Source organism: Neofelis nebulosa, chromosome 4 (genome assembly GCF_028018385.1).
Source record: "Neofelis nebulosa isolate mNeoNeb1 chromosome 4, mNeoNeb1.pri, whole genome shotgun sequence".
Taxonomy (NCBI): Eukaryota; Metazoa; Chordata; class Mammalia; order Carnivora; family Felidae; genus Neofelis; species Neofelis nebulosa.
In genome coordinates, this window is record NC_080785.1 from 83,554,051 (window position 1) to 83,578,031 (window position 23,981).

Consider the following 23,981-nt stretch of genomic DNA (forward strand, 5'->3'; position numbering starts at 1 on the left):
TTTTGAGAAGGAGACAAAGTATGAGCGGGGGAGGGGCAGAGAGATATCGAGACCCAGAATCCAGCAGGCTCCAGGCTCTGAGCTGTCAGCACAGAGCCCGACGTGGGGCTCAAACTCACAAGTGGTGAGATCATGACCTGAGCTGAAGTCTGACACTTAACGGACTGAGCCACCCAGGGGCCCCCAAAAATCAGATTCATTTGAAGTTATATTCTATTAAGTCAGAGATTAAAGAGATTTGCAAATAGGCAAATAGAAAGTTGCCACTTTTGTTTACTAGGTTATTTTTTAAAGACAACAATTTCTCATAAAAATGTTAACATATAATGGGTTTCTTCTTGATATTTAGTGAATAATATTTTTAAATTTCTCAATTTCCATATGAAAACTCCAAATATACAACATAAAGCAAGAATAGTGGATTAAGAATGAAAGGTAACCTTTATTGAGCACCTATTGTTCACAGGGCAAGTCCTTAATAAATATTAGGTACACCACTCATCCTTTACTTAAGTCAAAGTATTGTTCAACAGGTTGCAGAGTCACTTAAGTAGTAAAAGAAAGTGTTTTCACTTCCTATAAAGGCTGTGTACTTTTTAAAAAGTTGTGACTTTCACAGCTAATATCCTACAATATTTTTTTTTTCAGAGATTACTGCAATGATCTTAAGATATCAGATAATAACACCGAATTTCTTTTAAATTTCAATGAGTTTATTGACAGAAAAACGCCAAACAACCCATCCTGTAAGTATACACCCAATTTATAATAATTGCTTCACCATTGTTATATCCAAAGTGGTCAAATCTTGGTTCAGATCAGTGTGTTGGTATGCTGGCTTATTTATTTACTTTGTAAATTTTTAGTGGTAAAATGTAACAGTTTGGCCTTTTATGTATTAAAGAATGTTTCTTTCACTGTGAAGTAAAATCAAATTTTCAAAGCCAAGTATTAGATACCTGCAAATGTTTCAGTGTAAACAGGGCACTGTTGCCCTTGATCCTTTCAAATTTAAGAAACTTAATTTTTTTATGATATTTTGAAAGTTTTTCATTGCATTTTTCTTGCCATATAGAGAAATACATACAGCATTTATAGATTTATCTCTTTCCTCCAATTTATATGAACAGCTTTAAGATGAAGAGAATAAAAACAAGATATAAATATGTCAGTCAATGGTTTGTTTTCATCCTGACATTCTGTTTTGATCACCATTAACTTTATAGTGTAAAAAAAAATGCTTCTGTCATTTTTCACTTTATGAAGTAAAATAAGTTAGAATAAATAAAAATGTTAACAATTAGTGTTTAACCAATACATTTCTTTCAGAGAAATTTACATCATTCGTAGTAGAAAACTTTTTAGAGATTAATGGTTAATCTCTTTTAATGCTTTTAATTAGCATTTAAAATCTTAACTGTGTTTTCCTCCTAAAAATATCCTGTAAAAAAAGTACTACCAGGAAAAGATGTACCGGAAATGGGAAATGAGAGGAAAATTAACTGCCTGGCAAAAATTACCTTAGTAAATATATTTTTTTTTTAAAAAAGGAACCATAACTGAGTTTTTTGTCCTTTCCTCCTCCTCCCTTCCCTCTCTTTCTTCTTTAAAATCTTTTTCCTTTCTATCAGAAAGGGTTAAACAAGGCACTTGCTCAGTTACAGGAAGCGAACTGAAGCATCTCACAAATTAAAATTTATCTCCTAAAAAGAAGTAACTTCCTAGCATCATCAACATTAGCTACCAGAGCAAGGATCAGCTGCTCTGAAAACCAGCCAGGGTAGAGAAGGTCTACACTGATCTGACCGAATAGGAGTGTTTCCAAATCTTTCTACTCCTTGTCAGCTCACTCTGAGTCAGAGCCTTTCCAATGTTATGGTTCTTGTTCTTTTCCTTTCAGTAAATAACAGGATTCCCAAGAAAGAACTGGTGTAATGTTACTGAATATTCCTTTAATTGGTTGCCTCTATGGGCACCTGGGTGGCTCAGTCTGTTAAGCATTCGACTCTTGATTTTGGCTCAGGTCGTGATCTCATGGCTCCTGAGTTCGAGCTCCACATTGGGCTCTGCACTATCAGTACAGATTGAGGTTCTCTCTCTGCCCCTCCCCTGCTCACGCTCTTTCTCTCTCAAAACAAATGAGTAAGCATTGAAAAATTAATAAAAATATAAATTGGTTGCCTCTAGCTCCTAGGCAAGTATAAATATGTTGAAACAAAAGTACTTTCAGTATCATAGTGCTAGTATCCATATTGTCTCTTCTCCCGTGTCTTCATTTCACTTCATGTTTTTTATCCACCTCCCCTATGATCCAATAGGATGCTTGTGGTACTTAGATAACCATGTGAAGTGTGAGATTTAATTATAAAAAGGTAATAGCTATAAAATGTATATTTTCCTCTGATAGTTCTACATACTACAGTTTTCTCAATCATATTTTAGGTCATGTTATCAAATAATATGTAAAACTAAAAGTATCAGTGATTGAAATCTCAATGGCTTCCTTTAAAGGGGTTTGGGTGATTTTAATTGTGCTTATGGAAGTACTTAATCCAGCATTAAAATTAAAATTCTCACTGTTTATGTTTATTACCTAAATGTTTACGCTGTAGAGTCTTTCAGCATGTTCGTACCTCCTCCCTGGCTCCCGCTTTTTTGAACTATTCTAACAATGAGATTATATGTGTATAAAATGGTAAAGCTCAGTACTGATAACCTGTTTATGTATTATATGCAGCAGGGGCCATATTTCAAGACACATTTTAAAATTACGGTATAATTAAAATATGAATGAAATTGTGAAATTGCTCACAAGAGTGATTTATACCACAAATTAGAATAATCGTTTCATTTCTTTTACCTAAAACGATTTGCAGCAATTAAATTGCATCATTCACTTTTCAAATAGACTGTTTGTGAAAATGATTAATTTTCTGACATAATATAATGAAAATAGTTCCTAAAATGAAGTCTAAAATGTGGATTGAATTGATCCTTTAAAACTGGAAGTTACATTAAATTTAAAAAATCAACTAAAATATTTTCCAGTCTACTCCTCACCTTTTATAGTAATAGATATTAAGTAAGACCACATATTCCTTACCTGGATAAAATAAAATTTTTTCATAAATGTGAAGTTTCAGTATTTGTAGGTTATCCACAGTGTCATGGGCTTAAAACACAGGACCAAGAGAAAGGAAAGAAGGTGAAGTTTTTTTGTTTAAGAATATGTATTAACTGACCCTTGGTCATTGCCATCTGCCCTTTCATTACCTTTGAACTTGGGCTATTTTGTTCTCTGGTTATTCCAGAAATGACAGATTCCAAAAGCCAATCTTGAAATAGTGCTGGTCTGTGCTAAGTTATTCAGTTCTTTCACCAAAGCAAACGAAGAAAAAACTATATTATGTAGTTTTATATTTACATATAAAATTGTCCATCAATTATGATAGATCTGAATCGCCATACTAACCTATAAAAAAGAAGAGAGAGAGGAAGGTTATTTCCTTAATGTTTCTTGATTGACATACTTCACCTATCTTTTTGAAAAAATTTACAAAATAATTCTCTTTTAGAATTGGCTTTTCTATTCTGGCCATAGCCTGAAAACTGTGAGGCAAGATGAACAAGAAAAACATGCAGGAAATTAATATTGGATATGGTTGTTAATTCATAGAAATATTATCCACTCTAAATTGCTTTAACAAACAGAGAATATATTTGTTTCATTATTATCCTAATGAAAAACTATGTGGATGTAATTGAGGCTATCCTTTTTCTATATTAGGTAATACGGATTTGATTAATAGAGTCTTGCTGGATGCAGGCTTTACAAATGAACTTGTCCAAAATTACTGGAGTAAGCAGAAAAACATGTAAGTATTTGTTCCTATTAATAAATATATGCATATATAACATATATATATATATGCATATATAACATATATATATGCATATATAACATATATGTGTGTATATATATATATATATATATATATATATATATATATTCTGCATTTCAATTTAGCTTTTCTCTGAGAAATTTTTGGAAACTAGGGCTCATAAATTTAAATTTTACTAATTTAATAACAATTTCATCTTGGAATTGTTGACAGCTTGTATTTCCAGTGTTGGGTATGTGTCAGGACTAACATCTACATCTGCCAGTACTTATCTTTCCACACTTACACACTGCAGTGGGAACAAACCAAATTTAAAAAGGCTGAATTTCCATGTTTGTGATAAAATAGGGATGCTAGTCAAGTGGCCTTTTAATAACACTATTCACCCAGTCAACAAACTGAGAAATCTGATTGTGATTCTCATTTATGGTCTCTTCTCCACCCCATGTCCAGTCAGTCACCAAATGCTAAATAGCTCTTCCAACAATGTTGTCCTGTCTTCTTCATAGCCAAATTCATAATTTCCAATTTCTGAGAAATTACAGCACTGCTAATATTCAGTCTATACTCAGGGCCTCCGATTCCTCTACCCACACCCCCTATTCTGTCCTCCATAGAACGCACCCCTGCCAGCCTTCCTCTTAATGCAGCTCCAGTTTCAGGATAAAGGTGAAGCTCTCCAGCATGGATTTCAAGATTATTCATGAGCTGACCCTTCTTAAGAAGCTTGTCCTTGAAACTTTACTATCTGTTGCTTCTCACCTTGCCTTCTGTTTTTATAACACCAAATACTTAACATTCTTCACTAGCTTTCCTGTAACATAGTCTTGGCTCTACATGTAAGATCTTCCTGCTGTCTCTGTCATCTCTGCTAATTCCATCTTCCAAACGCAGCTATATTGGTCTTTACTATGAAGTGACCTCGTTAAGCATCCTCCCTTTATTTCTTAGGTATTTGCAACATTAAAGCATAGTTTGCATGTATTGATGTATTTACTTTGTCTTCCTTTATGTTAGGAACTCATTTTATTTCTCTTTGTGTCATCAACACCTAAATTATTATCTTACGGAGACCAAGTGAAATAAAAAATTGCCTTCTTCTGTCTTCTGTTTTAGCAAGGGAGTGAAAGCACGGTTCGTTGTGACTGATGGTGGGATTACCAGAGTTTATCCCAAGGAGTAAGTTCAAATAACATCTGTAGAAATCAGTACGTTACACGACTACTCTGAGGATGTGCACATTATAAGGAAGCCATTCTGTAGAGAAACTGATTATTAGATTAAAATGGAGTCATTTAACATTACTTACATTATTAAAATACCCTACTTCTTTAAAAATGCTATTTTATGATTATTCAGTGATCCTTTTGGATATTTATTCCCAAATCAAAGACACAGTAAAAGAGATTTTTTTTTCTGTTCATACACACTGAACGTAAAGTTTAGAGCCTATTGGCAATATTTTCATAGCACCTCATTGTTTTCACTGTTCTTCAATGGATCTTATCTCTGTCTCCAAAATAGTCTGTCAACTAGGGTGGGGAGGCCTATTACTATTAATTGACCTATTAAGTGACTTGTACGTCATCACCTGCAGAGTAAAACCAAGAGCTTTTTCTGGCCCTTGTTATCTATTCTATGGTGATTTATTGCTTATTAATGAGTATCATTAGATGTAGACATATCTGTAAAATTCTGTGATGTTCACAGAAAAGTAGGTTATCAGGCAGATTCAAGAATAAAAATGATGAGCCATTTCCTCTTTAGGGCTGGAGAAAACTGGCAAGAAAACCCAGAAACATACGAGGATAGCTTCTATAAAAGGAGTCTCGATAATGACAACTATGTTTTTACTGCTCCCTACTTTAACAGTAAGTATTACTCAGAATTCAGCCATTCTCAATTTCCTTTTTTTTAAGATAAATTATTACTTCCTGCTTTCCCCAATAACCATAATTGCTCAGAACAGCCCTTATTAAGTGTATAGTATACGTGTGACATTGGAAGGACAGAAGCTTCCATTTAGTTGAGGTAAAATGCACACACAGGAAACAGTCATCCAGTAATGTAGAGATAGCATATCAACAGGTATGCATAATGCATAGAAACATATGTAGATAATCCCTCATTTCACAAACTGCAAATCTATTAAAGAACGTGTAATGAGTTTTAAAGACATCATCAATCAGTTTAGTCAGTTTTAGTTAAATATATTATTTATGAAAATTATCAATAGGCCACATTTTAAACTATCTTATTGGATTCTTTCCCAAAACCTTTCTAATTTAATCCCTGGGCTTCTCTGGGGGTAGGTGTTATTCAGCCTCATTTTTACAAAAGGGGAAACCAAAGTTCAGAGAATTTTGGCATCTTGTACAGGGACTTATGTCTAAAATGCAAAGGCTGTTTGGGGTTCTAAGATCAATCTTTCCACCTCAGCAGCCTCTCCACTCAGTTAGCAAATGTCACGAAGCAGAGATTTGGCCTGCGTCCATTATGTTGTGGACATGGATGCAGCCAAGCTGAATAATTCACATCCCATGGACACTCCAACGGGTCTGGTCAGTAGAGGAAGATGAGAGATGACAACCCACCTCCTCATTACTTATCTACACTAGAATACTTAAGCAAAACACCATCCACCTATCCCTCTTAAGAGAAATTCACTATTTGACTTATCTAGACAGGCCTGTGTTCCTTTTTTGTTGTTGCCTTCTTCTTTTTCAGAAAGCGGACCTGGTGCTTATGAATCAGGCATTATGGTAAGCAAAGCTGTGGAAATCTATATCCAAGGAAAGCTTCTTAAACCTGCAGGTAAGCGTGTATATGGTATATGGACATGGCCAAAATTAAATGTGACCAAATATTTCTATTAAAATCTGGCAGTACTTACCAGGAAGGCCATCAGAAACCTTTAAGCAAAATAAAGTCAAAGACAGATACACACAGTTTTGAAAATAAAATACAATGATGTAGGAGATTGGGGAAAAATAGAACAGATACTATATAGAGGTGAGGGATTTCCTAGATGTGTATGTGTATACACTGCTGCTCAAATTAATGGAGTCAAATCAAAATTCTACATGCCAGATTGATCCAGCATTTCCACTCAGTAAGTCTGTCCTAGAAGATACTTTGAAATACACAGAAGGATACGTGTCCAAGGGTGTGAATATTTGTAGTAAGTTAAACATGAAGAGTTAAGTTTCCATCCTCTAAGGAAAAGATAAATAAGTTATAGCATATATATACCATGTGCCTGATAAAACGAATTAGGTAAGAACCTTTTTATATATATATATAAAAAATTACAATAAAATGGAAAAATGATTTTTTTTTTTGCCAAAATAAAATCAAGTAAGCAAACAAAACAAATCATAAAACTGAACATCAATGGGAAATGCAAGTAGGCTGGATTAAGTGGATGCCATCTAGTAGAAGCGTTGTTTTTTTTTTTTTTTTTCATTGTATGATTCCGTATTTGATTGTGTAAGAGAGTGTACATTAGACCAGATTGAGAAGGTAGATAGATCACCTTCCTGTTCCTGAGGGCTGTTTTACCTCAGGAACCTCAGTGGTTCAACTAGATATTACCTCAGGAACCTCAGTGGTTCAACTAGATATTACCTCCACACTAACTCATTGACTGCTTCCTTCATTCACTCAATGGCTCATTTATTCACTCACCCTCCCACCCACCTATCTGTCTATTGGACATACATTTCTCAAGCACATGATGCATGCATTGGTGGGGCTAGCGAAGCCTCTTAAAACATTCCACCTGAGTGACCTCACGTTACAAGACTATGCCTGACACTACCACCTTTTTTTTCCCCTTTAGCTTATTGCATATATGAGTTAATTGGTGAGGTGGTTGCCAACGAGTAAAGTATGTTGTGAATATAAACGAAAGTTATTTAATAATTAAGAGCGGTTAGCAGTCTCTTTAATGAAAACCCAAAGAAATAAAATCTCTGTAATAAACATTACATTCAACCCAAAATTTAATGCTACTTTTTACACTACATAAATTATCATATAGCAAATATTATATGGACATTAAAACTGCAACCTTTTCAATGAAGTCCGCTTTTCAACGTATAGCTGAAATTAATTTGATTCCAAGAAATTTAAATTTGCTCAGAAATATTCAAATGTAAGAGGAAAAGTAGATAACTAAGAATCACAGCCACGTTTTTTCTATGTATGTGTCAATTCTTCTTTACATCATTTTTCAGTTGTTGGGATTAAAATTGATGTAAATTCTTGGATAGAGAATTTCACCAAAACATCAATCAGGGATCCGGTAAGATATATATATATATATATTTCCTAATGTTTATGCTACACTCCATGTCAAATGCAAATAAGAAAAGTCAAAGTAAAGTCTTGTCAATGTATAATTTTCAGTGCTACTAAATTAAGCAGAACTATGAATTAATATTTTTGGAAAGACTTTTTTAAATTAGTTAAGAGGAAAAATATTTTGATATAATCTGAAATATTAGTTTAGATAGCTCTTAATATTTTACAAAGATGAAGCTATTGCTTTTTTTATGATGGGATAGACTGTCATTTAATCTTACTTTGATACTAGATAAATTATTCTCAGATTCCTAACATGATAATAATGTGTCATGGAAATCCTTTTTTCTATTAAAAATGTGTGGGGTTAATTGTATTTTTGTCTTTTAGTGTGCTGGTCCAGTTTGTGACTGCAAAAGAAACAGTGATGTAAGAAAATTTTTAAAATTTTAACTGTTATTTTTTGTTACTCTTGTTAAGACTTTAATCATAAAGTCATTGATGAAAGTCATTTGATATAGGAATTTTTCATTAAATGCTAAAAAATAGTTTATGAAATTTTGAACTAATTTATAGTTAAGAAGTTGAATAAATTCTTTTAATTCCTAACCATTAAAAATATTCACATATTAAGGGAAAGTATTTTAATTTAAAAAGCCTGTTTCAGTATGAAGTGTACTCAATGTCAATTGTGTTAGATAGTTTTCTAAGTATCTTTAGCTCTGTTCCTGAGTGGGAAGTTTCTAACTAAAGTGGCCTTACTGGTTATCAAGGCAATCTTTCCTGTCCTTGATAGTTTCTCTGAATTTGTTCACACAGTATTCATAGTCACAAGAAAACTTTTTGAGTTCAATTTTGCCATTATTATTATTTTTTTTTATCAAATTCCACTTACATGGATTGGATTTTACATTGTCTCCTGTTACTTCTATTTCATTATGACATTTCTTCGTTCAAACGTTAAATACGTTCAGGCCGCCTGGGTGGCTCAGTTGGTGAAGTGCCTGACTTTGGCTCAGGGCACGATCTCATGGCTTGTGAGTTCAAGCCCTGCGTCGGGCTGTGTGCTGACAGCCCCGAGCCTGGAACCTGCTTCAGATTTTATTTCTCCCTCTCTCTCTGCCCCTCCCCCACTCATGCTCCGTCTCTGTCTCAAAAATAAACAAAAAAATTTTTTTAAACGTTAAATATGTTGAAACCTGCTTTGGATTTTGTCTCTCCCTCTCTTTCTGCCTCTCAAAAATAACATTTAAAAAAAAATTACTTAAATATGTTCTAAGAATGATACTACATAAAGTATTCCCAGAATACAAAGGATGAATTCCACTATTTGCTTCCCATCTTCTTATGTGTATGTGTTTATTTCCAAGGCAAACAGTGGGTTCACATCATCTTATTTCTAGTCATGTGAAATTATAAGCCAGCAATGTTATTTTTTATACTCTCTCCATTTTACATAGACTTTGTAAATAGACTATAAAGACTGTTTTGAGAGTCGAGGTTTTAGCAAGTTGCTTCCACATGTCCCCAACTCTGAGAACAATGTTTTTAATTGTCATTTTATACAATAAAAATTACTAAACTGATCCATGCATTTAAACATGATACAAACCAGGTGGGAATTGATTTCTTTTGTGTCATGATCTTTTTTTGTTTTGTTTCTGCTTTTATATTTCAAATTACTCAACCAATTTTGATTGAAAATATGAAGTAGTTATAAATATCCTTATGCTGCATGCTTTTTAATTTAGTCTGAAGCATGGTGACTACAATGCATTTTTAAAGGTATCTTTTTTGTCAAAATATTAAGTATGTTTTTACATATTAGTTATTTTGGCTTATCCAATTTCCTGGATCATTTAGATGACCAAATGGCAAAAAGGTTATTTCTGATTTGACCTTCTGATTTGTTCAGACTCAGTTGACAGTTTTAACTAAATGGGTAGTGGTACAGTATGAAACCCTGAGAATTTGAATCTGTGTGTGTCCTTAATTTATTTCATCAGAATCTCTGGAGCATGTATCTTTAAGTTGAAGTTTTTTTCCTATTTTTGTTGTTGTAACTATCTACTGGGGCTCCTGGTTGGGTCAGTCCCTTGAGCGTCTGACTCTTGATTTCAGCTCAGCTCATGATCCCAGGGTCATGGGATCGAGCCCTGTGTCGGGCTCCACATTGACAGCAGGGAGACTGCTTGGGATTCTCTCTGTCCCTCTCCCTCTGCTCCTCCCTTGTGCATACATGTATGCTCTTTCTAAATATATATATAAAATCATCTATCTAACAAAGTACTGATAATGAAGCCTCCTAACCTTCCTCGAATTGTGTTCATTGTTATTTTTATTTTTGTAGGTAATGGATTGTGTGATTCTAGATGATGGTGGGTTTCTTCTGATGGCAAATCATGATGATTATACTAACCAGGTAGGTACCACAGTGGGACAAAGTACAGTTTCCAAAGTGTATTTTCCTAATCGGCATTACAAAAGTCCTTCAAACCGTTATAGAAATTAATGAGTTGTTATATTTCTGTCATAAAATAAATTGTTAAATGCTAAATATAATATAAACCATTAATGAATACATTCTAAATACAGTTTCCTGAAATTAGTTGAATTTCCTTTCTAGTCATAACAGATACTATTAAAACATGTAGTTATTATTGTCAATCTCTCAAAAATTGAGAAAATGTTTGCATATTAAGTATTTATTAATTAGTAATATCTAACTTAATACATGGCTGCTTTGAACTGATGAAGTTTCTATTCCCAAATTTGCAAGTTGGCAGCATATAGGCTATTTGGCTCAAATGGGATTTTAAGCAAATTAGAATTCGTTGCCAATTAATTTCATTTCCCAGTCTACATTTCTGGTTTCTCTTTAAAAAGAAAGGATCTTGGGGCGCCTGGGTAGCTCAGTCTATTAAGCGTCCGACTCTTGCTTTTGGCTCAGGTTATCATCTCATAGTTGGTGAGACTGGGCTCTGCGCTAACAGCATGGAGACTGCTTGCAATTCTGTCTCTCTCTGTCAAAGTAAATAACTAAACTTCTAGGAACAGAAAAGATAAAATTGGTCAGCACTGAGCTTTTTCTTAACTGGCCATGTTTATGGACTGCAGTTGATGAGCCTCAGGTTTGCTCCTAGGTTCCTGTTCTTTCTCTAATATCACCCATTTCTCTCCATTACGCTGCTTTCCTCTTCCCCACAAGGTATTCACTTGTGATCTTAATGCTTAATTAACTGTGCGTATTCCTTCCACATGCATCACACCAAGCCACGGAGCAAATGCGAACCCCTAACTAAGCTCTTCTCACTTCTTTCGGAATATCCCGTGCAGCTTCATTGCTTTGGTTTTTAAGCTCCAGTGGTTTTCGTTGCTAGTTCGTCCTACTTCTTTTCGTTGCAGTGGTCGGGGTGTTAACATGTGGAGTGAATTTGAAACTTGATTCTTTTGTCCTCTGTTCCAGATTGGAAGATTTTTTGGAGAGATTGACCCAAGTCTGATGCGACACCTGGTTAATATATCGGTTTATGCTTTCAACAAATCTTACGATTATCAGTCAGTGTGTGAGCCTGGTGCTGCACCGAAACAAGGAGCAGGGCATCGCTCGGCATACGTGGTCAGTAATTTCCACCTCGTCCATGCCTCTCGCAGGAACACTCAGTGTCGATTAACATAATGACTTTTTCATTATTTTTATAGCCATCAATAGCCGACATATTACACATTGGCTGGTGGGCCACTGCAGCTGCCTGGTAAGTCACAATTGTGTTTTTACTGGTAATGAGAAAGGGGCGGTGAAATAGTAAAGAATTTGAGGACAGTCCAGATTTTGTGACACGTGAATAATTGTTACGGAAACTACTCTGTTTGTTTCCTAAATGACATACTGGTAGTTTTCACAAAATGATCAATTTAACACTGTTACTGTCACTTGGTTTTTCATATGAAAACAATATGCTCATGCAGACTTCAGCCTCTTCAAGATCTGTTGAGACTTTCTACCCAATTCCTTAAGTTTTAGGTGTATCAATCTATTAAAGGTTTCAGTTAAATCCCTTCAGTATCCAAATTAGATGTCTCCATCATCAAATTCAAAGCATCATGACTTATCTTTTCAGCTCTTTCCAACAGAGGCTGCCAGAGTTTTAGAGGCATCATGTTGCTGAAATGGATCTAATTCTCTCTTTTTACTGACTTAACCTCCCTACCTCCTTCAACACCTCACCTACACCCTACCACCTATGAAAACAATACATTTAAACTGTTTAAGGCACTGTGGAAAGTCTGTAAGATCAAATGCATCATTGTTGGGCTCTGGTCAGTCAAGTAACTCAACCTCCTTTTGTGTCTGGGATCCCTAGTCTTCCTTCTTTCCCTTCTTTTTTATCATTGCCCAAGCCTTATGCCTTGTAGATTAAACTTTAACATTCGTTTGATGGTGAGGCTTTCCCAGCAAAAATCGTATCAGTCTACCAGTTTATGAAAGTAAGAAAGATTTTAGATTAAAAATCCTATTTTTGGTGAAAAATGGCACTTTCTATTGTGATAGTGATATTTAAATATTAATTTACTCAGGTTTTTTAAATCTCAAAGTAATCCTCATTACTTTATGATTGGCTTTATGCTATTTTCTGGCCAGAATTTACCTCCTTCACCCCCCCTTTTTATTTTATTTTTTTTCCTGAATTCAATTCCAGATGATTCTATACTAATATTTGGTTCAACTGTCATTTATTGGAAAAACTGAAATGTGCCAAGTGTCCTATATTTAACAGGTATATATTTTAGTTCATGAATGTCACGTTATGTATTCACAGATATAGTCTATATTGTAAAGTAAATGGTTTGCAGACCCATGGCACAAAATCATTTTTGTTTGATCTTTTGCTTTATTCCACCTTAGAGTTCCAAAACTAAAATAAGCACCCCTGAATGAGAAAACTATGGCATGAAATATTGACACTTTTCCTAGGTACCACTTAAGTGGTCCCTCACTCTGTCCTTAACATGTCTGACTTCGTGACTTCTTTTACAGAAACAAATGTACGGTGTTTTGTAAAGTTTAAGAAATAATTATATAAAAATACTCCTCAACTTTCTATTGGCAAGGTCTCAATTTTTTCCAAGCAGATGAGGAAGAAATGTGTGTATGTGTACCTGCAAGATTATTTGGGTTTTTACTGCATTATTTGTAAAGGAAATATGTAGATTTTTGTCAATAATAATTTGTATTTGCAATTTAGGTCTATTCTACAGCAGTTTCTCCTGAGTTTGACCTTTCCACGACTTCTTGAGGCAGGTATGTAGTTACTCAGCTATTGTCCTAATAAAATTTTGTTTGGGGATGTGTTGAGTTCGCCTGACCCAAGGGTCTGGAAACTTTTTTATGTCGTATCGGCCTCTATTTTCTAACTCTTATCTGTTGGATTCATTGCTTCTCTTGACATTTAATGGGCGCCTATGACGGACTGCCACTACATCAGACAACAATAAATAAGCCAAGCAGGGGGCCTGCCCTTAATACATGCGCTTTGCTCCACGGAAATGAAGGCTCTTGGCACTGACTGCAGCGTCCCCTCCTGGTGATTTTTGTTTTTTCCACAGTTGAGATGGAAGACGATGACTTTACAGCCTCTCTGTCAAAGCAGAGCTGCATTACTGAACAGACCCAGTATTTCTTCGATAATGATAGTAAATCATTCAGTGGTGTGTTAGACTGTGGAAACTGTTCCAGGTAATTTGTTTCTTCCTTTTAGGGATAGTCTGATTTCACTAAGAAATTGTATTCGCTTTTATAATCATTATAGCAAATAACAGAGACTGTTATTAGAGTGTGAGAGAGACATGAGTAACTATTTACAGTTGGAAATAGATCTTTAGTTTTGCTGAATGTTTTTTTTTTTAATTTACATTCTTTAGGATTGATCCTAACTGGTAAGTGGTAATCCTTTTGACTATAATAGGGTGAATGTAATTCTACCTACTTTTAGGCAGCACAAAGAGAAATGTGATTATATTTTAATGTCTTTTTGTCTAAAAAGAGAACCCCTTTAAAAGTTTTTCTAAAGTTGTAGAACAATATGAACTGTAGTAAGATTAGAATTAATCGTCATTTTGAGTAAGTCTAAGCTAAATACAGGATTTCATTTTACATTTACTTACTAAATAGGGTTTATACAAAGATAGTCTAGGGAGGGACGTGTTTTATTTCTACTCTTCACTGAAATTTAGAATTGCATGTATTTTTGAATTGAAACTAAAAGAACTAGGAGAAGATATCACTTCCTAAAATCAAAGCTAAGGTGAGTCACTAGCAGACATAAACATGTTTAGCCATTTTTGGAAGAGATTGAGAATTTAATTTGGCTAGAAGGGATAGAAGAAAAAGCCCAGGTGGGCCTTTTCAGAGTCATGAGAGAGAGTGATAATCCATGTCATTGGATCCCTGAGAATGGGGGGGAGAGGCACAGATTTAGGACACTTTGTTTTTAGTGAAGGAGGGCAGGTTATTCTCGAAGAAATGTTAATCTAGGAAAGAGGAAATGTGAGGAGGTGAGGATATCTGAGCATGTGAAAGGGCTGGCAGAGTTGCTAAGAGATCCAGACGTTTCTAACAGAGAACTGTTTTCTGGAAGGAGTTAAATGAAACTAGTGTGAATTTTTAACAGACCTGGTCCGTATGACTTTATGATTTACTTTAGCAAACCTCTGTGTCAGTCTATCCACTTTAGCAAACAGTTTCGTAATCCTTTGGCCTTTGATTAATAGATGTCATTGATGGCAATCTGTGCTTTAAAAATTGACTACAAATCTTTACAATTTAAAGTAATCAGGATGTTAAGTTGAATCATGGTTGCTTTTGATTGGCTTTATCCTTGTGCCCCAAGTTCAATGGAGAAAAAGAAAATCATCATTTTCTTTTTAAAATACATCATCATAAAGAAATTAATCTTCAGTGACAGATTAACATTTTTATCGTGGTTGCTAATGGTGGCAGAAGCAGTTTAAGACATGCAAAAAATACTGCATGGAATTTCAATCCCTTATTCTGTCTGTATCTGTGTTATCCAGTTCAGTACTTACCAACCACTGGTGGCTGTTTCAATTATAACTAATAATACACATTAGTGCCTCAGCCACATTAGTCATGTTTCAAATACTCGATAGCCTAGTGTGGCTATTTACCATATTGGAGAAAGCAGAAAACATTTCCATCTTCACAGTAGTTTGGTGAACAGCACTAGTCTAGATTTACTTTGCCATTGGCTTGGGCAAGATGCTTAGTGTGGGCTCCAAAGCTTTTAATGTGTAAAATAATGTAATTTTGTTTATTTTCAGTAATAAATACCACAGTTCCTTAAGCATGTCAAATAAAACATTTATTCTACGGGTTTCAACAACTCAGTAGTGCTTATTTTGCATTGAAAAACAAAGGTGACACCTAAAACATGTGTTGCAATTTTCTAGTATTGAGAGAGGTAATACACTGTGCATGCTAATAAGTAAAACATGGTGATGTTTTCCTTCTAAAGTATTCTCATTTTGTTTTACTGTTTATGTGGGTGATGCTTTGCATTTCAACATGTCATATTATATGTAAGAACCTTTGAAAGATTTTAATTTTTGCCCAAAAGAAAAAAATGCTCATTTTCTGTGATTTTTATAACTATTTCTTTTGCAGAATCTTTCACGTAGAAAAACTTATGAACACCAACTTAATATTCATTATGGTTGAGAGCAAAGGGACTTGTCCCTGTGACACACGACTGCTCATACAAGCAGAGCAGACTTGTATCCTTTGACATCAGAAATGCTTGGAATCAAACGCCGTCTTAAAGTAATGCTTCTTTAACCTCGTCACACTGGTAATGCTCGTAAAGAGAATAACATCACACAGCATGCCGTGATTACCTCACACAGGCAGAATGAACCTCTCATGCAAAATGTGGTTCGAATGTGTAGACTAATGATGCCACCCAGGCACCAAGAGAATGTGAAGTTTCTTGCTCATATAATGAGGCTTTGTGGAGGAGGCAGTGCAGGTTTGCAGGTAGATCTGGAAATTTCGGCTTGCATGCAGGCAGGGGCAGCTGGCTTGGGAATTTATGGCCATTAGGGAGTAGTGCTGGGTTTTTGCTAGCTGGGACTGGTGTGGCTGGAGAGCTGTCAACATTCCATAGTCAAAATATGGAGTTGAATATGGTGTGCATCTATGCTGAAATATTATTCAGCCTTAAAAAAGAAGGAAGTCCTGTCGTTTGCTGTATCTGCAGTGGCCGTTAACACCAAACTGCTTATGCTTATAAATATGCTAAATGACAGCCCAGTGACTGTTAAAGCATTGTAGACCAGACCGCCTGTCCTTTTTTCATTTATTCATGTTGTTTCGGGGGGGGGGGGGGGGCGGCGGGAATAGTCCCAGCTGTGTTTGAAATTGGGGTTTATTGTTACCAATGAGTTTATATTTCTGTCTTGCTACATGGGAGCACCCTTGTGCTCCCTTGTGCGGGTTCACATGTATGGCTCCGTCTTATTTGCTCATTTCAGCCACTTCTATCTTTACAGGTAACTGTTGAGTAATTGCATCTGCCAAGGGCCACACCGTGTAGAGTAAAAATAAAAACCACAGTGATCTCTTCCTATAGCCACTAGTGTGACAAAAGAATTTATGTGGCAGTTTACTTCCTTAAATCCCTAAGTACTTGAACTAGTCGTGTGGGACTAGACTAATGGCATAGGTGTCTGTTCCTTGCTTTGGGAAATATATATATATTTTTTTAATTGTGTGGAAAGAACAAGTAATTTCGTATTCCTTAACAAGTTTCTTTAGCTGATGGTCCAGATCCTTGTGATATGGTTAAGCAACCCAGATACCGTAAAGGACCCGACGTCTGCTTTGATAACAATGTCTTGGTAAGACCAAAGGTTTATTGTATTAAAATATTCTAACTCAGTAGTCATTGTCTTCAGGAACTTAAGGAAACAAATTACATTTTTAACTCAAACATGATGTCTTAATCATAGTGTTTCTCATTAACATGATGTACTTGCTGGTAGATAGATTTTTCATTTCAATACTGTTCATGGTTAGTGTAAGCTCAACAGTTGCTTCTTCTATCTGTCCTTCCAACAGAAACTGTACTTTCAAACACAATTCCCATCAATTTACTAACAATCCTAGGTCACCAATCTGATGATTTGAAACATTTTCTCATCAATAGTAATTACAGTAAATGTTATTTATGATGTGATTTGCTTCCCTTCATTGATACTCCAATCTTTAAGATGCAAAATTTATTTTTACGTGTTTCTTTAGTCTTTATTTGGTATGTTTAAAAATTTGTGAAATAGCTAGTTTCCTGAGATTTTGTAATTCTCCTTTTTTTTTTTTTTAACATGGCTCCCGACTCTGTCATAGATTTGTATTATTTCTCTTAATTGCATTTTTACCTTGCGTGTATTAGACCAGGTCAGTTACAGAGGGCTAAGTTCATAAAATTTTGCAAAACATCTCATGTCATGTAAAGATGATTGCTGCTTTTCCTATAGGTCAGCTGTCTTCCTCCAAGAAACAATCTTCTGACATACTATGCATGTAATCAGCTTTATGTTTTTAAAATCATTTTAATTAAGAAACTTGATTCTCAAATGTAAAGGGCACACCACAATTCTGCCTAATGTGAAAAACGAATTTTATATACAACATTTCTCAGTTCTGCCTCTTCAAGGTGTGCCTTTGCATTAAGTGGCTTGCATACTCCAATGAGCATACAAACTGAGAGCATAGTCATCTTAGGAATTGTTTATTCCCAAAAAATGTCAGATCACCTATTAATGTACGTTTATAGAGGTTGTAATTTATTTAGAATAGACTTGTCTACTATATGCTTATTTACTCAGATACACAGAAAAAAAGGGAATTTTCATAAATATTATCCAGTTAGCTATGATTAGAAGAGGAACAAAAAATAAGTAAAATCAGTAATGAGGAATAAGACTTAAAAAGCAAGAGGTGTTAGCCAGGAAACCCCCGTTATCTCTGCAAGGACTACCAATCATTCCTCTTTGATGGAGAAAGTGATTCCAAGTGGCAGCTAGTTGTTTTTCTCCATTTTATCCGGTTAGACTTCAACACAAATCCAGATATGAGGACTTTTGTTGTTTTATCTACTCTATTTTCAGGAGTTTGACCCTGTCAAATCATTCCCTTAAGAATGAATGTGGGCCCAAGGATAGTGGTGCTCATTAGGGGAAACTTCACTCATCAACCACTGGTCACCAAAGCCTGAGATTAAATTCACTCAAATCAACTTCAAAGATCACATAAAAATCCTATTACCTAAAATGTTTTCAACCTAGGAGACTCTATGTTTTCATCAAGGCACGAGAAAGATTGGACTGAGACAAATTTTCAGTAATTTAAGTTCCTGTGAATTATACATCCTACTGTGTGTGAAAGTACAGCTCTTGCTCAGTAGCTTAACTTGCTAATAATGTCTTGTGTTCCTTTAGCAGTGAAATGTTTTGGTAATGCTTATTTGCAATGGTCATTGTGACCCTGCTCTGGATGGAGGCTCACATAAACTGCTAACTGCCAGCAAACTGCATGAAATCTCATCTTGTATGTCTTCTTTTCTGTGTTTTCTTTCCTTTTCCTGTACTTGCTACTTTGCCCGTTATTAATAGGATCAACTTATGTGCACAACGAGTCGTGCCTGTACCATGATGTCAGCTCCTATCTCCATTTTACTGCAAGTTTTCATGTGGTGTGGATGGTCAGTCACTTTCTCTAATTTTTCTTTTTGTGTGTGTTTGGCTTGAAATTTTAATAAATAATCCATGTCCCTAAATTCATTATAATAAATGTCCTGAAAGCAGGTTTTTAAAATTCCAGTACTAATATTGTTTTGTAAATAGCTGAATTCAAATATGGCTTAAGTTTCTAATCCCAAACCCGGCATATCCTTTTCCTATGTTTATTTAAAAATCAGTATTTTCTTATAAGGTTTTGTATAAAGATTAAATCATTACGGGAAAAATTCTATGTTTCTTGATGTCTAGCTTTTTACTAAAGAAAAATACCCTGAGGACGATTATTAGAGCTGGTCATCTCAATTTTCAAAAGATGCTGACATTAAATTAATGAGCCATTTCAATTTTATCAGACATTATTTTCTAAGTCAATAATTCTATGCTTTCCTTTCTTTTTAAAACAAATATGACTTAATCAACTTTTTATATTTTTTACTACCAAAATATTGATGCTATTAAAATATTTTAGTACAAGTGCTTCCAATTTCTAAGTTCATTTTACTTAGAATGACTTACAGTATCTAGGCTAAAATTATCACTTGTTAACCTGTGACCAATTTCTGAATTATATTATTAGTATGACTGCATAGATGTTGTAGGCCCCAAGCTTGTGTTCATGGTTTCACTTACAGCTTTGCAGTTTCTTCTCTGATGCTCTGGGATCCTCATGGTTAGTGTTACTAGAGCAACTTTGATGGTGTTCTTTCTTCACTGCTCTCCAGGTATTCGTTGATTAGGAAACCACTAGATGGAGATATGGCCATTACTGTGAGTGCTGTGTGCTCATCAGAGGGGGAGAAAAGTGGAATATCAAAGGGAGTCTCAGAAAGCTAGTTTTTTTCCTGGGCTAATAACATAACAGTCTTCATGGCACAGGATTCCAAGTGAAAGAAACCAAAATGAAATGATCCCTCTGCATGAACCTGTGTTTTCAATTGATAGGTAGCTCTCTGAAGTAATGTTTTGTGATTATACGATTTACATATGAAAAGTGTAGTGAAATCATAGGTTCCATGTTGTCTTTTTTATACCTGTCTCTATTTGTGATAATAGAAATGAAAGTAAAACATAAGGGTAAAAAATTATCACATTATATTCTCTAGGTGAGGAATAGTATAAATATTTACTCTATTTTCACCTTTGATTCAGAAGTTTACTTCTCAGTCATAGAATTTTTAGGTAAGATTTACAGGCTACAAAACTATAGGTCAGCTCCCTTGGGAGGTAAAAGATTTTTACCTTTACCTTAAAAATCTATAGGTAAGAATGAATTTACTTTTTTTCTTCTAAGACTCTCCCCTCAAAAATATGATTGAATTTTTCTTTGATATTTGTCTTTCTCACCATAACTATAACTTTACCAAGAAAATAAATAGCATTGTAGATTCAGCTGGATGGGATCAGTACATCTTAATGAAATAATTTTTGAAAGATGAAAAGAACACACCAGGGATTTCCTAATATTATTGTGTCCTTGAGGAATATATAATGAATAGTCCTGAGAAGATGATGTAGAGGGCATATACTTTACATTAATAAGACTTAAGTATTTAGAAACACAGTTATCAGTACTGAACAGTGAATCTCGTCTATGCAATGTGAGTGTTGATATGATAATATCAAAAGAAGTATCATTTTCTCTGAAACAATACAGAGTTGAAGAAATAATACAAATATTACCAAAAAATACTGAGGATAATTGGCCGTGGTTCCTCACACTGAAGACCAATAGAGGTCAAAGTCTAAGCTTCAATGCTAGTCTAGCTACCCAGGAATGTGTGGTGGCTTAGTTTCTGCTCACAGGAAAGCCGGGATGCTGGTGTCATCTCTGACATCTTCTAATGGATGGTATCTAAGCATTTATAGAATGTCTAAAGATAGGACTCTTGTATCCTGTGCAATCCAAAAAGAGTATCAATTATAGACCACGAGGACTTCATTAAAACCCAAGGGTCCAAGTGAGACCTTTGCCACGGTTTATCAAAGCAAGCCAGCCAATAATATGTATCATCGATAAAGTTCATTATTTTATGCAAACTGCAAACCTAATTTATGAAAGCAGATTACTGGGTACGTGAAAAATGAATGTGTAGGTATGTGTATGTAGACAATACACACATGCATTTGTGTAGTTGAACACATATACTACCTACTTCATGAGTTAGTGTGGTTACTGTGTTATGGTGCAGTGTAGGAGAACAAACTGTTTCTTAGAGAACCTATTCCTATTAAAAGTGTTACACTGTGTAGTTCCATCTACCTAAATAATTTTAAAAATACATTTTCTTTGAAGCCGCTGTAGGTGACTTAACTACAGAGCAATTTAAATTAAAAAGTCAGCCATTATTTGGTGCATGTCTTCACCAGCGATTTGCCTTTTGAACATAATGACTATAATTCAGAAAATATTGAGCTCTTACTATGTGCCATTAGTCACCGTGGTGATTCTGGTTGGGGAAAGAAAGGGCAAGTTACATGCTTCACAAGAGAAAATTGAAAATATTTTAGCCACTAGCATGCATGGTCTTAGAGAGCCTTGGGGCAAAGTCATATGCATATAAGTACAATTTAGGTGTTGTTTCTTTTAATGAGTAATGAAAAAGGAATTCTCTGCTGATATGTTTATTAGGAGTCTTTTGAGAGAAGTCTCTAGAAGAAAATTGAAAAAATTACCAAATTTTAAAAACAAGTACATATAGCATTAGCACTGTATCATTTTTCTACCTGAGTGTGTTAAACTGAAACAAAGTACCCATCTTTAAAAATCAGACGGATTTACTTGCTTATAATGGTAGTGGGATTTTTGGTCTATCTTTAAGGTGGAGAAAATGCTAATGTTTCTCCCACATCTGTGCATTTGTGATTTAGAATGTATCTCTTATTTCATAGAATAATTTCAAGTCTTGGTGTATGTAGTTGTCCATGCAAAACACATGAGAAAAGATGACAGCAAACTGAAGAGGCAGATTTTTTTGTGTGAAATCAACTTGCAGACTTGAGGGACTCCAAATAACTTATCTCACCTACCCCCTCCCTGACTGCAACAGGCATCATCACATACAGGAAACGCAACTGAACAAATAAATTTTAAAAACACTAGAAATATAAAAACAATGGATCAGAAGTAGAGATATTTTTTTTTTCTTTTCGTAACACATTTGTTTTATGTTAACCAGAATTTCTTTGACAAAACATATCCTTACTACATGACTGGGTCTTGTTTGTATACTGATTTTCCATTCCATCACATTAACACATAATTAGCAGCTGGCCAAGAGCCAAGCCTTTACATTACTATTTTATGTTTGCAGTGTTTCTAACTAGGCTGTACCTGTGCTGCTTTATTGACTACCTACTATTCATTTATCAAGTAGTACCATACAACCTGTGTATTTGACCATGCTTCTGGGTGTGAGATATTGGAGATATATTTATACTAAAAAATACTGTTTTAATCTGGAGTTCAAATGTAGGTGAGCATCCTGTTTCTTTATGTGGTTACCCAACCTAAAGGGAAAACTATTAGAACCAAGAGAAGACCAAGTGTGAAGTCCCTGGGACAGTACACACCTTGACCTGTTGCAGAGACAGACAGTGTTATTGGAGCCGAGTGAGTTGTAGGGGTGGGGAGAGGAATACTAGAAGACAGAGAAGCCGCCAAGCTCTGGACTACACAAGGCTTTGTAGGCCGTGCTAAGCCATTTGGGTTTTGTTCGGAGAGGGATAAAATTTTTGACCTATGCTTTTAAGGAGACTGTTTTTGGGTTAAAAAAATTTGTGAAAAAGCAAGAGTAGAAGCCATGAGACACGAGAGGCAGCTTTTGAAGGAGTCTAGGCCAGAAGCAATGGTGACTAAGACACGAGATAGTGAGAAGTGGTAAGTTTGGAGATCTATTTGGAAGCTAAAGTTAAGAGGATGTGCTGGTGGATTACATTTGAAAACAAGGGGCGGGGAGGGATCACAGATGACTTGTCTTTGCCCTGATCCACTTCTAGAAGTATCGTTCAGAAAAAATAGTGTCTTTGGGCAAATTTGGGGCCTTTCTGAGGCATCAGAGAGGAGAGGCGGCAGAGCTCAATCCCTGCAGAGGTCACAGGAGAATTCAGGTCTGAAGATACAAAGTGTGAGTTTTTGCAGTTCTGGTCCAAGATGGTGACATGGGAGTGCCAAACTCACTCTATATCACAGACCCGCTAAACCTGTAACTATAAACAAAGCACTTTCCTCTGGAAAAAAAAAATGGAGAAACGAGGTGAATGACCCATACGTATTGGGTGAATGAGAAAACAACCACATTGAAACAGGTAGGAAGTGCTAAGACACACTATCCCCATAATCCCTACCTCTGGCATAGCAGCGTGTAATCAGGAGGGAATTTTTAACTCTTAGCTCTTCCTTGAGGAATGAAGGGTTTGGTCTGAATACCAAGTAGTGGAATTTTAAGACTTCCATGCAAAGTACAGTGTCCCCAATAACTATCTCTGAAAGTCTAATAGGGGGACAAGACCATAGCAAAGAAACAATTGTCAACAGGCTCCTGAGGACTCACTGTAGCTTTCCTTCCAAGGCTTAGAGAAGATGGACCAAACATCAATGCCCTATGCCCAGTCTTTCTCTGATTTAGCACACATTTAGAGGCTGACTGCAGGCCTCCTTAGAGACAGAGGAAGGCAGTGGGCCATGCCTCCACTTTGACCCTGTGACATACTCCAAGTCACTGGTCTGTCTCCGAAGGAGCTTGTGGATCCATTTGGCATTTGGCTTTTAAGACTGCTGCCCAAAAAACACCTCCCTTTATCACTTGGCCATGGTGGCCAGTAGAGCTGATCTTCTTGGGTATTGGGGGACAGTGGCAAATACACAGTTCTTAACTGTAAATTCCCCCAGGGTTCGGCACAGTGAAGGCCAACTAAAATGTTCTTCTCTTAGTCAGACCCTAAAAGGGGTGGGTCTATTTA

The 23,981-nt window shown here is 35.5% G+C and overlaps 1 protein-coding gene across 6 annotated transcripts in view; it reads left to right on the forward strand.

Moving 5' to 3' along the window:
- The window catches only part of CACNA2D1 (calcium voltage-gated channel auxiliary subunit alpha2delta 1), a 508,596-nt gene that overhangs the window by 469,454 nt on the left and 15,161 nt on the right, over positions 1-23,981 (forward strand). For 5 of the 6 annotated variants that reach the window (XM_058725261.1, XM_058725258.1, XM_058725259.1 and 2 more), the window contains 14 exons: positions 649-746; positions 3,788-3,875; positions 5,019-5,081; positions 5,670-5,773; positions 6,630-6,716; positions 8,141-8,208; positions 8,598-8,636; positions 10,558-10,629; positions 11,674-11,826; positions 11,910-11,962; positions 13,454-13,509; positions 13,815-13,944; positions 15,892-16,001; positions 17,041-17,123. In XM_058725261.1, coding sequence (XP_058581244.1) covers positions 649-746; positions 3,788-3,875; positions 5,019-5,081; positions 5,670-5,773; positions 6,630-6,716; positions 8,141-8,208; positions 8,598-8,636; positions 10,558-10,629; positions 11,674-11,826; positions 11,910-11,962; positions 13,454-13,509; positions 13,815-13,944; positions 15,892-16,001; positions 17,041-17,123 — 1,204 coding nt within the window. Of the gene's footprint in view, positions 1-648; positions 747-3,787; positions 3,876-5,018; positions 5,082-5,669; positions 5,774-6,629; positions 6,717-8,140; positions 8,209-8,597; positions 8,637-10,557; positions 10,630-11,673; positions 11,827-11,909; positions 11,963-13,453; positions 13,510-13,814; positions 13,945-15,891; positions 16,002-17,040; positions 17,124-23,981 lie in introns of those variants that run through there. The other variant, XM_058725265.1, reaches the window with a different exon arrangement.